Here is an 18,548-nt window from a genome sequence, read left to right on the forward strand (position 1 = left end):
TTGATGAACTTGTGGACAGTATGCCACGACGAATACAGGCATGCATCAATGCAAGAGGACGTGCTACTGGGTAGGTACCGGTGTGTACAGTAATCTGCACCACCACCTCTGAAGGTCTAACTGTATGGTGGTACAACATGCAATGTATGGTTTTCATGAGCAATAAAACGGGCGGAAGTGATGTTTATGTTGATCTCTATTCCAATTTTCTGTACAGATTCCGGAACTCTCGGAACCGAGGTGATGCAAAACTTGTTTTGATGTGTGTATTTAACACACTAACATGCTAGTAAAGTTATCAGATGTCTAAAGCTGTTATAGAAATGGGAGTAGAATTCCTTAAGGAAAAAGAGGTGAGACATCACTGACATTTTAGAATGGGTAGCACTAGAATTTTGTGTGCGATTACCGTTATGGATGCACTGTATTTTCCCAAAAATCTTCCAACGAATGTAAGCATTTTAAGTCACTTATTAATGCCACCGCTGAATGCTCGTACCAGATGATGTGCTCAAGATGATTGACAACAACTTTCAAATGGATACTACTCCGTTCTTATCGGTATTATCTTTTCATGTATCCATATTTAAAGAGAACTGGCATTCATAACGCCAGGTGGAAATTTTGTACAAATTTTCTCCTTAGGATCGTCGAACTGCAATACTTACCCGTTAGTCCAGTCAATGAAAGCAAAAGACATCATCTGTGGGAAAAATTAGTGTAGTTGCAAATTTTTCTACACTGGTAGGGCGCGGAGAGCCCTGAACGACAGGGGTATCAACGTGGGAATCGGCGATTTGTGTATGTGTGTGATTATGGGTCATATTTTTAGGTTTTTCTTGATATCTCGAAAACCGCGGCTTCCAGCGAAAATGCTTCCCGTTACAAAAACTAGATTAAAATGTCTGCAAGAAAGGTGATCTTCAATTTTCTCTCCACCGCTAATAATTTCCGGGGGATGGAAAACTCACCCACGTGTTGCTAGGGTTGTTCTGAATACGTTGCACAAGCGTCGCTGAGGAGCCTTTACACATTCTTCATACAGACCCGATCTCTTCCCATGCAATTTTCGTATTACTGGAGCCCTGAAGAAAGATAATCGTGGCAGTCGATTTGGTTTGAACTAAGAGGTTCACTTTGTTCCGTACGCAACAGCAAACATCTTTCCGTGAAGGTATTGATCATCTTGTCTCGCTGTGGGATAAGCGTATTAGCACTTATGGTGATTTCTTTTGATATAACAATAGTTTACTTACATTTTCTCCATTTGCCTCGTTTTCATTTGACTACCACTCATTAATAGTCAATAAACTGAAAATAACTTCACTACCTAGATACTAGCTCAGTGAAGTTATTTTACTTACTCCCACGATAGAACTGCACAGGAAGAGATGGGGAGGTGTAGTGTATCTGTAAACTGAAAAGTGAGCAGCCTTCTAATAATGGAAGTGGCCTTTCGCAGAAGAACGCTACACCTGTAATTTCCCCTGTAGCACTGCAGAAGACTGTGCAGTAATTTACCTAGATTCTCACCGTATGCTTTCCTTGCGTTAGTACTGTTGGTCATTCATACCTGTATTCCATGTAGTATTTACACACTTTTGTGAAAAAACAAATATCCCCAGGTCTCTGTGCACACTGCGTCGCCAGTGATTCATAAGGCGAGCTATGGAAGAATCGCTATAACCTCGTGAAATACTATTTAGTTGCTTGTTGTGATGTAGTGCAGTAGAGAGAAAGGGGAACTTCCTGCTCACTTTTCATTTTGCAGACCTTTGAAAGAGGAAACTGCAAGACAAAAATCGTTGATCCACCTTCCCTGATGCTTCTAAGCTCCGCCCCGGCTTTTCCACTCTGTTACAAAAACATGTTCAAATGGGTGTGAAATCTTATGGGACTTAACCCCTAAGCTTCATCAGTCCCTAAGCTTACACACTACTTAACCGAAATTATCCTAAGAACAAACACACAGACCCATGCCCAAGGGTGGACTCGAACCTCCGCCGGGACCAGCCGCACAGTCCATGACTGCAGCGCCTCAGACCACATTTTTTTTTTTTTTATAAATCTCTTTTTGATCGTTGTAGTTAGTTGCAATTGTTCGTGGCGGACGTCCCCTAACGCCCGTTGAAGTTCGTTATTGATCCATTCACTCAGTTTTTTTTTTTTATTACAGAGGGCAGCTAACCCTCTGACAGAACACGCTGAGTTACCGTGCTGGCGAATACTCGGCTAATCAGTCTGTTACACCGCAAGAACAAAGTTCATCCCTAAGTACAAATCTACTGCACTTACATGCGGTACAAGTATTTATAACCTATTCTCAACCCGCGTCATTTATAAATGAACATTAATTTTATATCTTTAAAACGCTATTTTTAATAATCTGTTACTTTTCCATTCACTAGAACGTGGAAACCATAAGTCACAGACAAAAAACGTATGCGATGTTTTTCGTAAGAATTATAATGTAATTTAATTTTGTAGTGCAATCATTTTCGCTACAAACTGCCGTTTTCGAGGTAGTCAAAGGAAATCTAAAAAAAGTTACCCTTAAATGCGCTCCTCACCCCCAGTCCTTCGATCCCACTCCACCAGTCGGAATTTTTAGTATGTTATTAATGACATTCCCTCCTACCACTGCACAAAAATTTGCGACTACATGACATTTTACCCCCAATTTTCCATCGTTGAGTGGAACTTGCACATTGTCAGCCAACAATCTTATTGTGCTACTGATCCTACCATTGCGATCTCTATTTGCGAATTCCATTGGCTTAATGTGAGGAGAGTCAACGACAATGCAGAAAGAAAAACGCCATGTACGCCATGGCTAAATATTTGCAGGCTCGCCATCTGCATGTACACTCAGCTGCCCCCCACCCCCCCCCCCCCCCCCCCCATGGTTTTGTATAAAACTGCCAATTCCCCCATTTGTTGTTTCAGTCGCAAATGGTGAGCCTGAAAAGCAGTTGTTGCTGAGCTCCTGACCGAGTTCGAATCTATCTAATTTCGTGATATTTTCATAAGATATACGTAGGAGCAAGTAATATATTGGATGACTCTTCTAAAAAGTTTGCTCCCGGAATTGTAACAGCAAACCCTTGCGTGACGCAGAATTCTTCTTTCTCGCATCTGTCATTGTAGTTGAACGAGTGTCTCCGTGACACTTTTGTCCTTATTAAACAACTGTATAACGAAACGCACTGCTCTTTTTTGGATCTTGTCCATTTCATTTGTAAATTCTGGTTGTTAAGAATCCCCAGTATTCTGATAGAGGAGCTTTTGGTGACTGAAAGGTAATGTAGCTAAAGACAATGTATGTTTCCTCGTCGATATTTAAGTCTATTGACTGATTTTAGAATAACTTGAAGGAATCCGCAACAGAAAACCGCCATAAGCAGTTTCCGGCATTTTCTACAGTTTTTATTATTGTCTTCCAATTGTTTTTTGAATTGTTTGTAAATATTAGAAGTTCTACTTATTTAAGTGCTACTTGAAAGATATGGTTAATTCTCCAGTTACAGAGTTTAATGGTGAGTAAAATTCTGTGTATTTTTAAAACTAATTACATAACCTATGGGCAATTATGCCATCAGTCGTCCACCACCTAGTAGCTTGAAGCTAAAGAATGTCTCCTACCATGTAACGCGTCATATCTGCAAATGAACTGCCTTTCTGCAATGCCTTAACTGTTTTCCCTGTCTTGAAATTGTGAATTTGTGTTCGTCGCCCATAGCTTCTGTCTCATACTGTTTTTAACTGGTTTGCGGTTGTACTTCTTAATACAGGCAACAAGAGCTTGTATTTTAAGAGGATACCAACCAACACGTCCTAGAGGAATGGCCGAAAAAACTACTGAACATCATCCTTTACCAAGTACTCTTCAGAACAATTTATTGTACAACAACATTTTATTTCCCTCTTAGGCTCAGCTTAAAAAGTACGTTAAAAACACGTTCAATATTAAACTTGAGGGTTCACTCTTATGAAAAGACATTAAACGTGAAATACCAGAAGCAAAACAGTTTAGATATTCTTTGAAGTTTTTTATTAAAACATTAATTATAAATACTTTACATTGAAAGTTGCGCCGAGACACACCATAACCTGAAATTTACAATGAAGTAATAGAGCGTGGAACGGCCTCACGTCAGGTGAGGGTACGAACCCGCAAACGATACAGCAGAACCCAAACGTAGACCCCGGGCTCTAGCAACTGTCCGCTGCGGTGTTACATCCAACACCAACTGCAGAGGTCGAGCGATTGGTCCGGACGTTCAAAGCACAACGAAAGAAAACAGTTCTGGCAGTACCAAGAGTGGATGTCCAGTCCAGTTTTTTGGAACTTTACTGAGCACCTACAGTCAATGGACACAGTTCAGTTGATGTGCTGCTTGACGATCAGCTTCACGATGTCTTAGATCTATAGTCCCTGTGCCTTGGACCTCTCACTCACAGGATATGCCACAGTATCAGCAAGGTTTCATCTTCTGGGCACGCACCTGGATGGACACAAGGCCTTATGGTGCAACATAAGTTGTGACAACATTATACATTTGAGGTAGGTCAGCAGCACCTGGTATACCAAAAGAACCTCTGCGTCAAACTGTACAGAGATACATATGTATGTGCAGGCACTTAGGAGCTGTTAACACATGTGGAAAGGATCAACCAACTCTCGCACTCTGCAGCAGTGGCACCTGCCGACTATCCCACTGCTTGTTCGCCATTAGCAGTATGATTTACGCCCCTACCTAGAGAAACACTTCAGAGGGAGGGAAGTTTTCTGATAAAGGTTTAATATCTTCTTCCATCTTCACCGCAACTAGCAGAAAGTGCCACTGGCCCTCAGCCCTCACCATTTCATTACCTCCAATCTCTGGTGAAGCGTAAACCTGCCACCATCTCAAGCGTCATCCGTGACTTCCATGCACAAGGTACCCAGAAGGAAACCCCGGTGGACATACTCATCATTCCTCGTCCCTTGAGTCGGCGACTTAGGCACAGGATGGAGCATTTTTGGCCGTTTGCGCCTCTCAATGGGGAGATGGATTTTATATCGCAATCAGATTCCTGAACGTCGGACAAGGAGGTGTCGAGAGTGAGATTGCCCCATGTGAGTGTCACGTACATTGAGCAGTACCTTTGGAGTTGTAGTTTTCCTGATGCGTCCACGTGGACTTCGAAGTCAGCTGCGTACTGAGACTGGAGTAGATTCTAGTCTACTTGACCTACTACACTCACTTGAGCAGTGTTGTGCATACTTTGTGCTGTCGTTCTGTCTTTGTTCCGTGTTTGTTCCTGACCATACTTTCAGACACACTGCTCGCCAGTTAGCATGACACTCCGTGGTTTTCGCGAGTGCCACTGGTCGTGGAACTGTGCCAGCATCCCAGAGAGTTTTCGTGGACGCCACCTTCTTTCCACACGTGATATAACAATGTGATTTCCAACGCCTCTAGAAAGCGTCGAGCCCATCCTATTGCAAAAATTTTGGAGTTACTATTCAGTTTGTTCGACATCTCCATGCCTACCCATCAGTAGATTTTGCTCTCCTATATTGTCTGCGTGTAAAGTTTTTATAAAGCGGGATTGCCTGACCCCTTTTCACTACATAGTGTTCTCTAGCTTCAGTATCACTGCCCTGACAGCACATTACAGTAACTTACTATCTCGGCACTCAACACTACTGTGTTAAGGGGGAGCAGGAGAGGCACCACAGGACATTTTAATTTCCATGGTCTATACTTTTACAAATAAATTCATAAACCTTTGTCAGCATGACCAGAAAGGATTCAGCATTCACATTCATAGCAGTGAAGTTCAAAAACATAACAAAATAAATTTTGATATTTAAATTTCATCATTTTTTCACTTACTACTAGCTGCATTTGTTGCTATAGGTACACTTTTCTTCATAAGTAAGAGAGCTTCTTCGATGAACTCTGCACAGCATAAAACCATACTTACAGGAGTATGAAACTGTAGAATTTTCCAAATATATGAAAAACTGTGGTAAAAATTGAGATAATTAACTATAAAATTTGAGTTTTTCTAAACATGAAGCTTAAAATGTAACAGCTCATTCATTTTTTCATAAACTACATAAATTCTAGAGTTTCATACACCTGTAAGTATGGTTTGTATGCTGTGCAAAATTCAATGAAGAATCTCTCTTACTTATGAAGAAAAGTGTACCTATAGCTACAAATGCAGACAATAGTAAGTGAAAATATGATGAAATTTTACGTGTAAAAAATTTATTTTGTTATGTTTTTGAACTTCCACTGCTATGGGTGTGAATCCTGAATCCTTCCTGATCATGCTGACAAGGTTTTATGAATTTGTTAGTAAAAGTATAAACAGTGGAAATTAAAATGTCCTATGGTGCCTCTTTTGCTCCTAGTCTGCCCGTTTGACTCCTACCAGCCTTAATATCTCATTGTTTCTTTTTTACCAAAGTAATACAGTTACGGGAACGAAGACGTCGACAACGGACATAAATAGTTAACTGGGCACTGGTTGGAGCAGTAGACGGGAAATCTGCAACGATGAACAAAGGTTAGAATATGCAAAAGTATTATAGAGTAAAATGTGAATAGTGGCTACGGGTAGATGAAAAATTTAGGAAAAATTGGAACAAGTGGTGTTCACATAACTAACTGAAAGAGTGACGACTCAAAAAAACTGGGTACTAGTGAGACCAAACAGAAGAGTTATGGTTGCAAAGTTCACGACCTTGCCGGGCAATCAGTGTTAGCCGAGGAGGAAACTAGTTACTATCAGCCGAACGCAGGTGGCTGCTGTGTTCAAGATGGCTGAAGGCTATCAGCTATCAGTATGAAGGTTCAAGGCTGGTCGCCACTTCTGCTCGTCACAGTGTGCAGCAAGTGTCTGCTGGCTGGTGAGGACCAGTCCCACACGATGCGCCGACTATTGCTGCTAGCCTTTTGCTCTGCCGCTGTGGCACGTGTGTTGGGTGAGTCGCAGTTTCCACTGGCGTATTTGACAGATTCCTACAATTCTCTGATCGAAAGATGCTGCGTCAAATGCGCACCTTAACCATGTCAATGACTGTGTGTGGTATTTATGCAATAGGTTGCACAATAATGTGTCTAGTTTACGTTTTTCTGTATGATTATGAAAATGAAAAGAGAGGATTGAACCTGGTGACAGAGCAACTATAGTCCGATTAAAATTTCTTCAATAGTTGACATCTGTCACTAGCCGCTACAGTCTTGTCACATCGGCCATCGACTACCGCTCAGCTGTAGGCGACACAAATGAAGACGGGCCACTTTACAAATGCTGTTAACGTGTAACGCGGAGCAAAGTTAGAAGTGGCCACCCAAGGTATGACGGAAATGCGAGATGTTCTGTGGACAACTTATAAGTGACAAGTGACTGAGCTGCAGCAACGACTCGTTTTATAGACCGTAATTTTAACTCATGTCCTAAGCTAACCACAACCTCGTGATGTCCAATGTATATGAGAAAACAGCTATCAACAACGTGCTGCAGGTCTAAAATCACGATCGCTTTTTTCACGCCGATTAAAGCTAACCTCTAAGAACAAACTCGGTACAGGAAAACTTCAGTTTCAGCGTTGAAAGCAACCTGTCCTGACACTGACTACACGAGCTGCCGCGTTACCAACCGATGTGCAGCCCTTGTTGGGACGAGGTTACATATTATAGGCGACACAGGCAGATTTCAAACGAAAACAGAATGATAGGAAAAAAATAAGAGCAAATAAAAAAGTTAATAAGTGATGAAAATGATGGGACAAGAAATTAGAAACAAAAACAGATTACATTTCAACCGATTAACTGAATCAATATAATAGTCAAAATCTTTTCATTAGATTTAGAAACAAAAATGTCTCGCTGCATTTTTCGAGATACGAACCTAAGAACATATACACGGCAGGTTTATACGTTAATCATTACGCTATGCCATAACACTGGATTAAGTAGTTATATTTACGACTGACGTGACCCAGTCGCAAAGATGAATTGCGGTCTACGAAAAATCTGCTTTACACAACATCGTGCGAAGATTCTCTAATGTAAGCCGATCTCTGTGATTGTGAAAAACTGTATACGTACGCTGAATCGCGTCTTGTCTGGAAGTATCCAGCAGAGTTTGGTTACTGCTTTATATGTAACGCGAGTATTTCATTAGCATTGTTTCGTGTGTGTGCGTGTGTGTGTGTGTGTGTGTGTGTGTGTGTGTGTGTGTGTGTGTGTGTTTGGTTGTTGGTGTGGTTTTCATGTGCGATGAAATACGAAATCAAAGTGCCGGGGATCCAAACACAACAAAGAACGCCAGACAAGGTAGTGGAAGTGTACTGACCAATTATTGTGGCAGTTTGGCCACAGCGAACGGTTCGGGCGTGAAGTTGAGTACTCTGGAGGAAACCAGCTTCAAAATCGTGAAGTGCCAGCTATCAAGTAATTTTAATCGGACTGTAGTGCTGTCGAGCTTAAGGTCTCCATCCGACAGACTGATTACTACACGCAGTGGCACATACCCCGTTCCAACAGACACTATGGAAAGGTACTGGATTTAAGCCACGGTAGTGACACACGCTTTCGGGACTACGGACTATGCACCAACACGTCACTACCCTCTCTTTCCAGCCAATTGGTGAAAATTTCTAACAACGACAACATTACAAGTGAGCACTTTTTTTTTTTTTTTTTTTTTTTTGAACGCTATGACATTAACGTGCGTTCTGCTAATGATAGGAGCAGCACTTTTACCTTTTTGCTTCTTTTATATCTGAGAGGCAACTTCACTATCTACACATACTGACAAATAGTGTAACGTCTAGGTTCAACACTTTGCCTCGTTTTGTCGTGCTCGTGTAGCCAAGTTATGTCGTTTCGACAGATAATATTTGAAATACCCAAGAATTACCTTCGCATGAACAACTTTAAATTTGTCATGTATGTTAAGGAATTGTTGGCGCATCATATAGAATAGAATGAGGATGAGTTCAGGCGATGGTGGTTATTGTGTGTTTCGGACGGAACTTCGTACTTCTCTGTGAGCTTGACGCATTGAGGTACGAAACGGTACTGTGTTTCACCGTCATTGATATTTTAATTAACAACGTAAACACAATAACGATTCATTCATTCCATTGTCTGCTGCTGACATCACGAGAGGAAATTTCTAGTGATCGGAAACGAGTCAAGGCATACATTATTACAAGCACCATAAATTATTTCCGTAGTTTGCACTAACAATAAAGTATGATTAATAGCAGGTGAAACATTTTCCATAGCAGTGGCACTAACTGATGTCCATTAACACTACGTTTGCAACTTCTTACTGGGTTAATATAGAATCCACTCCTCTGTCAAAAGTTGCGGCTTTTATAGTTTATTTATCTACACATTTTTGGGAGCAAACTTCTTAAAGTTTGACAATAACAATTGTCATACTGGATATAGTTGGAGGCTTGTCTGTAGTGGACCTTGTACCCTACGGACACTGTACCCTACAGTACGTATGGGAAACTTGAAAATCAACAATGCAAATAATCACATACTTTGCAGAAGAGTGAGAAATGAGCTATGCTTTTAATTTATGATTTTTTATGGTTATCCATTTTCTTTTAGTGTGTTTATGGGCAAGTTGTAGAAGATGTTTGAATTTAAATAAGGAATACCTTGTTTCTTAGAGAGAGTTCTGAATCCATGTGAAAATTAGTTTAATACCTTACTTGGTCGTATTGAGTATCATTGTTGTAACTTTTAAATTATCAGCGGGTGATAGCAGTTTTGTTTCGAGATGATAATTTGAAATATACATACTTTCAGAGCTAACTGAGATTTTCGTCATTGTCTTATCAAGATGTTAACGGCCTTAATTTACAGTTTATTGTTACCCATGTAATATAATGCATGGAATTTCTAAAATAAGTCACCAACAGTATCTTTCATGGATTATAGGTTTATAGTTGCATAACATATATTTTTATAAGAGAGAGAGAGAGAGAAAGAGAGAACCCCTTTATTAACGATTTGTATTTTAGCAAAAATTACAGTTTCATGAGTTAATCATGCTCATAAGAAACCTACGATAAACAATACCTAATATAATGGGCCATGGTAATTCATTTCCCCTATTACTTGTCTAGTTTTATTCTTGAAGTCCAGCGGATTAGTACGACACTCCCTAATTTGTTAATCTAGTTAAGACTTTGATGAGGTAAGTAGGGTGTTCTTAAAGGCACAATGTTTGTTTCCAACGTGAGATGTTAGATTATACGAAACGTTAACAGAATGTTTCTTAATCAGAGCGCAGCTCGACAGCTATAAGAGGGAAGATGTCATAATGCTTTGCGTCCGTTTCATTGACACCGAAAGTAGACACTTTTAACTTCTGATGGATGTAGAGATTTTTCTTAGGTTGTTCGGATTGAGCAGACGATGTCTGCCACGCAGTGCGAGACTTTATTGTTAATAAATTTATAAGTTCTCCGTCTGCAGAGATGTCGAAGTTTTATCGTGTCGGAATCTGAAGACAACTCGCAACGAATGGGAATTACGCAGAATCCATGCAGTAGCTCTTCCATCATGACTTTTCGTAAAAAAGCAAATTTTTGGTGTCAAAAGTTTATAGACATTTGCATCTATTTATGTATTTCGCAATTGAATAACAGTGAATGGCGGAGGGTACTTGTTACCAGCATTAACGAGAGAAGCAAAAACATGTTTTGGCATTCAGAGGAGAAAGTTATTGACCGAAATTTTATGAAAAGATTTCGTAGCAATGGAAAATGCTTTTGCTTTAATGATTCCGATCGCAACTCACTTATAATATACATGAAAATTTAAAACTGTGTTAACACTAAACGTGAAATCTTTCGATTTCTTCTGACATTTTGTAAGAAGGCTGTTTAGGTTTTTCTGTTGGTAACGCCACGTAGCGCTTTCTATTAAAACCGCTGACTGCGCTGTGTGCAGTCTGTGGCTGGTTGGACTCGTTGTTGGAAGTTATTCGCCAGTGTTGTGTTAGGCAGTTGGAGGTGATCCGCCAGCAGTGGTGGATGTGGAGAGAGAGATGCCAGAGTTTTGAGAGGTTACTATAAGCGGACGATCTGGACGTGTGTCCGCCAGAAAAAGGAAATTTGTTAAACTGGATGTCACGAATTTTGAACACTATTAAGGTAAATACATTGTTTGTTCTCTAACAGAATCTTTCATTTGCTAACTATATGCCTATCTGTTGTTAGTGCCTTCAGTAGTTACAATCTTCTGTTTAACTGGCAGTATTGGCGCACCCTGTATTGCAGTAATTCGACTAACGAAGATTTTTGTGAGGTAAGTGATTCGTGAAGGGTATAGGTTATTGTTAGTCAGGGCTGTTATTTTGTAGGGTTTATTAAAAGTCAGATTGCGTTGCGCTAAAATATGGTGTGTTAGTTTAGAAATGATCAGAATAAGTAAAGAGAAAACAGTCTGAGTACGTTCAGTTTCACTCTGGAGTTTGAAAATCAAGTAACGTAGAAGTTTACCAGCACACACATTCTTTACATTCAAAGGGGAAGTTTCAATTCCTCTCTAGCAGGAATCCCATACTGCGCAGATCTTGACGCACAAGTGTAGTATGAGGAGTTTGTCAGTGGATTTTATGTATTTTTTAAATGTTCGGCCAATAAAATGAAGTCTTTGGTTCGTTTTTCGTGCAATATTTTCTGTATAATCGTTCCAGTTCCAGTTGTTACATGTGTCATTTACCACGTAACAGAAATTGAAAGAAATTCTCTTAGTATTGAGGTGGAGGATCACACACTTTTTATTGTAGTCTGTTGCTACTTTTTGTACCACTGAGATATTTTGTCAGGGTCATTTCGTAAGTTCTTTTGATCTTCCATTCATCTGACTAGGAGGAAAACGACGGCATCAGTTTGCAAACAGTTTATGAGGGCTGTTCAGATTTTCCTCTAAATCATTCATATACAATAAGAACATAACAGGCTTTATCACATTTCATGTTGTTGTTGTGGTCTTCACTCCTGAAACTCGTTTGATGCAGCTCTCCATGCTACTCTATCCCGTGCAAGCTTCTTCATCTCCCAGCACCTATTGCAGTCTACATCCTTCTCAATCTGCTTAGTGTATTCATCTCTTGGTCTCCCTCTACGATTTTTACCCTCCACGCTGCACTCCAATACTAAATTGGTGATCCCTAGATGTCTCAGAACATGTCCTACCAACCGATCCCTTCTTCTAGTCAAGTTGTGCCACAAGCTTCTCTTCTCCTCAATTCTATTCAATAGTATTCGTTAGTTATCTGATCTACCCATATAATTTTCTGCAGTCTTCTGTAGCGGCACATTTCGAAAGCTTCTATTCTCTGTTTGTCTAAACTATTTATCGTCCACGATTCACTTCCATACATGACTACACCCCATACAAATACTTTCAGAAACGACTTTCTGACATTTAAATCTATACTCGATGTTAACAATTTTTTCTTCTTCAGAAACGCTTTCCTTGCCATTGCCAGTCTACATATTATATCCTCTCTACTTCGACCATCTTCAGTTATTTTGCTCCCCAAATAGCAAAACTCATTCACTACTTTAAGTGTCTCATTTCCTAATCTAATTCCCTCAGCATCACCCGACTTAATTCGAGTACATTCCATTACCCTCATTTTGCTTTTGTTGATGTTCATCTTATACCCTCCTTTCAAGACACTGTCCATTCCGTTCAGCTGCTCTTCCAAGTCTTTTGCTGTCTCTGACAGAATTACAATGTCATCGGCGAACCTCAAAGTTTTTGTTTCTTCTCCATGGATTTTAATACCTACTCCGAACTTTTCTTTTGTTTTCTTTATTGCTTGCTCAATATACAGATTGAATAACATCGGGGATAGGCTACAACCCTGTCTCACTGCCTTCCCAACCACTGCTTCTCTTTCATACCCCTCGACTCTTATAACTGCCATCTGCTTTCTGTACAAATTGTAAATAGCCTTTCGCTCCCTGTATTTTACCTCTGCCATCTTCAGAATTTGAAAGAGAGTATTCCAATCAACATTGTCAAAAGCTTTCTCTAAGTCTACAAATGCTAGAAAAGTAGGTTTGCCTTTCCTTAATCTTTCTTCTAAGATAAGTCGTAGGGTCAGTATTTCCTCACGGGTCCCAACATTTCTACGGAATCCAAACTGATCTTCCCCTTTTTCCATTCGTCTGTAAACAATTCGCGTTAGTATTTTGCAGCTGTGACTTATTAAACTGATAGTTCGGTAATTTTCACATCTGTCAACACCTGCTTTCTTTGGGATTGGAATTATTATATTCTTCTTGAAGTCTGAGAGTATTTCGCCTGTCTCATACATTTTGCTCACCAGATGGTAGAGTTTTGTCAGGACTGGCTCTCCCAAGGCTGTCAGTAGTTCTAATGGAATGGTTTCTACTCCCGGAGCCTTGTTTCGACTCAGGTCTTTCAGTGCTTTGTCAAACTCTTCACGCAGTATCATATCTCCCATTTCATCTTCGTCTACAGCCTCTTCCATTTCCATAAACTTGTCCTCAAGCACATCGCCCTCGTATAGACCCTCTTTATACTCCTTCCACCTTTCTGCTTTCCCTTCTTTGCTCATTTCATAGGGGAACGCAAATTACTCCAAATCTTCTTCCAAAAATGCTCATTTGTCTTGTGTGGTTACGCTGAAATTAACGTATATCTGTGATCAAGAAATAAGACTACAATGAAGTGTGTTGATGCACTGAACTGGCGGGTTGGAACATGGGGAGTTCTTTTACACCGCCCCTACTCTGTTTCTTTCTTCTCCGGTGAGGGGGTGTGGGTTCATCAGTCTTGTGAGCATATGATACAGCCCTTCACGAGTTGCTCTCTTGTGCTAACATCTTCATCTCAGAGTAGCTGTTATACCCTACGTACTCCGCCGGCCGTTGTCGCCGAGCGGTTCTAAGCTCTTCAGTCCGGAACCGCGCTGTTGCTACGGTCGCAGGTTCGAATTCTGCCTCAGGCATGGATGTGTGTGATGTCCTTAAGTTTGTTAGGTTTAAGTACTTCTAAGTCTAGGGGACTGATGACGTCAGATGTTAGGTCCCACAGTGCTTAGAGTCATTTGAACCTACGTACTCAGTTCTTTGTTCGATGTTTTCCAAATTCTGCTTTTCCCTGTGTTTGTTACTATCTACATGTCACTCTAGTACTAACACTGTCCTCTAGCGAAACATCTCACATGCTTCGAATCTCTTCTGTTATGCTTTTCTCGCAGTACTTTTGTCACTACCATACAATGCTGTACTCCAAAAGTATATTCTTAGAAATTTCTTCCTTAAACTACGGCCTATGTTTGATACCAGTAGACTTTTCTTGGCTAAGAATGCCCTTTTTGCCGGGGCTAGTCTGGTTCTTACGTTCTCCTTGCTTCGTTCGTAATGTGCTATTTAGCTTTCGAGGTAGCTGAATTACTTAACTTCGTTTATTTCTTTGTCCCCAATTTCATAGTTTCGTCACTTCTGTTAATCCTCGTTACTTTTATCTTTGTTCTGTTTGCTCTTAGTCCATATTCTGTATTCATCAGCCTGTTCACTTCATTCAACACGTCCTTTAAATCTTCCTCATTTTCAGCGAGGATAACTATGTCATCAATCACTCTGAACTGTAATCCCTCTTCTAAACCTTTCTTTTACTTCAGCCACTGCTTCTTCAATGTACAGAGTGAGTATCAGGACTGAAAGACTACGTCCCTCTTTACACACTTTTTAATCCGAGAACTTTGTTCTTGGTTTCCATTCTTATTATTCAATCTTGTTTCTTGCACGTATTGTGAATAACCTGCCATTTCCTATAGCAGACACGTATTTTTCTCAGAATTTTGAATATCTTGCATCATTTCTAGTCGACAGATTCTATTTACGTGTCTTGATTTTCTCAATATGTGTTGCTTCCACAATCAATCGCAACTTAAGAGTTGCCTCTCTCGTGATCTTGCCTTTCCGAAAGCCAATTTGGTCGTCATCGAATAAATCCTAAATTTTCTTTTCCGATACTCTGTATATTATTTTTGTCTGCAACTTTAGTGCTTCTGTCGATAACTTGATTGTGCGGTATTTCTCGCAATTATCGGTCATTTTACACTTCTGGATTGTGTGCGTGATATTTTTTCAGAAAATCTGATGGTGTATCTCCAGATTCATAGATTCTTCACAGCGGCCGGCCGGGGTGGCCGAGCGGTTCTAGGCGCTACAGTCTGGAACCGTGCAACCGATACGGTCGCAGGTTCGAATCCTGCCTCGGGCATGGATGTGTGTGATGTCTTTAGGTTAGTTAGGTTTAAGTAGTTCTAAGTTCTAGGTGACTGATGACCTCAGAAGTTAAGTCCCACAGTGCTCAGAGCCATTTGAACCATTCTTCACAGCAACTTGAATAGTCACTGGGTGGCACTTACCCCAATGATGGTAAAAACTCTGAAGGAATGTTATCAGTGGCAGAAACCATCGCTGATAGGAAGTCTTCTGAAGCTCTATTAAAGTCCGACTACAATACTGGATACCCTCTGTTTTCCATATCGACTCCCATTTTTCCTCAATCACGTCAGTAGGCAAGTCTTCGCCCTTGTATAGGCCTCCACCTGTCCCGTCTCTCCTCTGCGCTTAACAGTGGGATGCCCATTGCATTCTTAACGTTGACACCCTTGGTTTTAATTTCACTGAAGGTTGTTTCGACTTTTCTGTACACTGAATCGTTTCGGCGACCATTTTTTGACTTCCATGCAGTCCCTATTTATTTAGTTCCTAATTGGTACACATTTCTATATTCTAGTCTTCAGATGAACATATTTGTGCTTCGTTACATGGCCGATCAACTGAAGTACTTTTATTTGTCAGGCAAGGCTTCTACGCAGTTACCGTCCTTGAATTTATGTCTGTCTGTTCAAGTTCTGTGATAGGCCAACATTTGAGGCTGACTGCAGTACAATTTTACTGCCGCCAACTTATATTTCGCAGAAACACCACAAAGATAAGATAAGAGAGATTAGGGCTCGTACAGAGGCATATAGGCAGTCATTTTGCCCTCGTTCTGTTTGGGAGTGGAACAGGGAGAGAAGATGCTAGTTGTGGTACGAGGTACCCTCCGCCACGCACCGTATGGTGGATTGCGGAGTATGTATGTAGATGTAGATGTAGATGTAGGCGCTTTTAGAGATGTTCATTCTTCTTCAACTGAAGTTCCTACTGTGGTATCCATTACCGCAGTGTCCGTAGCATTAGACAACATCAAACCTATCTCATCATTCCTCAGTATTTGCACGCTGGTTCTTAGGGACGTGCGTGTTAAACTTCTGCCTAATCTACGTCATTACTAAATATTGTGAACCGCTCCTGAGTACGCCTTACAATGCAATATCTGATTTCGGAATCTCTGCCTGACGATGATGAAATCCAGCTGACATCTTCCTGTGCATCCCGGCCTTTTCCAAGCATACCTCGTCCTCTTATGATTTTTGAACAGTATTTTTGTTATTGCCAGCAGAAATTTATTTTAGAACTCAGTTAGCGTTTCTCCTCTCTCATTCCTGCCACTAAACCCACAATCTCCTGCAGCCCTTTCTTCTTCTCCTTCCGCTACAACCACATTCCACACCCCGATCATTATTATTATTCATCTCCCACTATGTACTGAATTAACCGTTCATTTCCCTCATACACTGACTCTGTCTCTTCACGTTCTGTTTGCAACGTCAGCAATTATACCTGACCTATTCTTGTCGGCGTTGTTATGCTGTCGATTTTGATGAGAACAGCCATGTCACTGAACTTCAAATGGTTCAAATGGTTCTGAGCACTATGGGACTTAATATCGGATGTCATTAGTCCCCTAGAACGTAGAACTACTTAAACCTAACTAACCTAAGGACGTCACACACATTCATGCCCGAGGCGGGATTCGAACCTGTGACCGTAGCGGTCGCGCGGTTCCAGACTGAAGCGCCCAGAACCGCTCGGCCACAGCGGCCAGCTATCACTGAACTGTTCACAGTAAATCACTCCCTGCCCTACCTCCCTACTCATATTCACGTTTTATCATTTTCTACGCTACAATCGGCTGAACAGGTATCCTTGCCTTCTTTCCATTTCACTTCACTTTCCTCCACTACATATATATTGAGTCGTTACATTTACATTTTCGGATTTTCTAGGTTTCTTGTCACTTCGAAACTTCTGATTTTCCACTCTCCGATTTATAATACGTTATCCTTCCATTTGTTATTTCGCCTTTTTTTCATTTTCATCTCATCGTTTGCAGCCCATCCCGGAGATCCGATTGGGGCACTAGTCCGAGTTGTTTATTCAATGGAGAGATCGTCATGACACTTACCGGTCACAGACCACTTGTCTTGAGCAAGCAGTGTGTGTGTTTTTAACGCAGTCGTTTCCTTTGCCTTTTGCATCCTCATGCCATTCATCATTGCTGATTGTTTCCCAAGGGTAAGAGGTTGCCCTGAACTTCTGTTCACTTCTCCGGTTCTTTGACGACCCCTTGGCAGAACAAGGGTGAAGCCTGATACCAGGAGTGTTCGGAAGCGATTTCAGGTGATGTTTATACGAAATTTAAGCAGTGTCTTGATTCGAACCCAGAACACTGGATATTTTGATTATTAGTAAAAGACGCTACTACTAGATCACAATCCCCTACCAGATATTCACACGTATTTATAATTTAGTAAACTCTTCTGTGATTCTTGAGTGTTTCACAATATTTCTTTAAAAAGACATAAATGTTTTGAGAGAAATCTACGATCTATTATATCCAGGACTAGAATCACTGGTCTGGTCCTCAAGTGGGACAGCTACCTACATTCGATGGTAAAGCAAATAATAGACCCTATGTGTAACACTTTCTATGTGAACCACCATACATACTGTAATTTATTGAGATTTTCGTTCTCGTTTGTTCGTTAACGCTTGAAATTGCTGGAAAAATTAGAAAATAAAGTCCTCATAGTTGCAGTTCATATTCGGTTAACGTAACGTTTCAAATTTTTAAAGGCATCCTAAGAAACACATGTCTCCTCCGGAAAGCGGGTACGAAGTGATAACCTATGGGCTCGATGATTTCCCTTTCCTTATAAACTATGTGAGTAATTGTCAAAGCTATAGGTTCATTGTCGCGTGTATTTCGATAAATGCAAAAAATTTTAAGACTGAAAACTGTCTGTTAGAAACACCGACTGAGCAACATGAGTATAGTGAATTTTCTTCTTCTTTTCCTTTTTTACAACGAACATTATAACTCTAATATTCTGTTTAACCGTATTTTTTATAACAAGCATTTTATTCAGTTTTTTTTTTATTTTCCATTATTGTTAAGCATGTTCTCGATCAGAGAGCTGAAATACCAAGTAATTCCAACGAGCTGGAAACCGTTCTAGGTATTGACTCCTTACTGGGTGATACGCAGCTGCTCTCTAGCTTCAGACCTGCGAAGGACAAAAAGTTGAAATGTTCTATGATTAGCTGAAAACTAAAGCGTATTAGAGGTGGA

At 40.5% G+C, this 18,548-nt stretch overlaps 1 protein-coding gene across 1 annotated transcript in view; it reads left to right on the forward strand.

The window, feature by feature from the left end:
* The first annotated feature begins 6,863 nt into the window (after window positions 1–6,863).
* The window catches only part of LOC124777064, a 46,646-nt gene continuing 34,961 nt past the window's right edge, over window positions 6,864–18,548 (forward strand). The window contains exon 1 of the mRNA XM_047252337.1: window positions 6,864–6,982. Coding sequence (XP_047108293.1) covers window positions 6,928–6,982 — 55 coding nt within the window. The 5' untranslated portion in view covers window positions 6,864–6,927. The remainder of the gene's footprint in view (window positions 6,983–18,548) is intronic.

The sequence above is a fragment of the Schistocerca piceifrons genome, chromosome 2 (assembly GCF_021461385.2).
Source record: "Schistocerca piceifrons isolate TAMUIC-IGC-003096 chromosome 2, iqSchPice1.1, whole genome shotgun sequence".
NCBI classification, from domain to species: Eukaryota; Metazoa; Arthropoda; class Insecta; order Orthoptera; family Acrididae; genus Schistocerca; species Schistocerca piceifrons.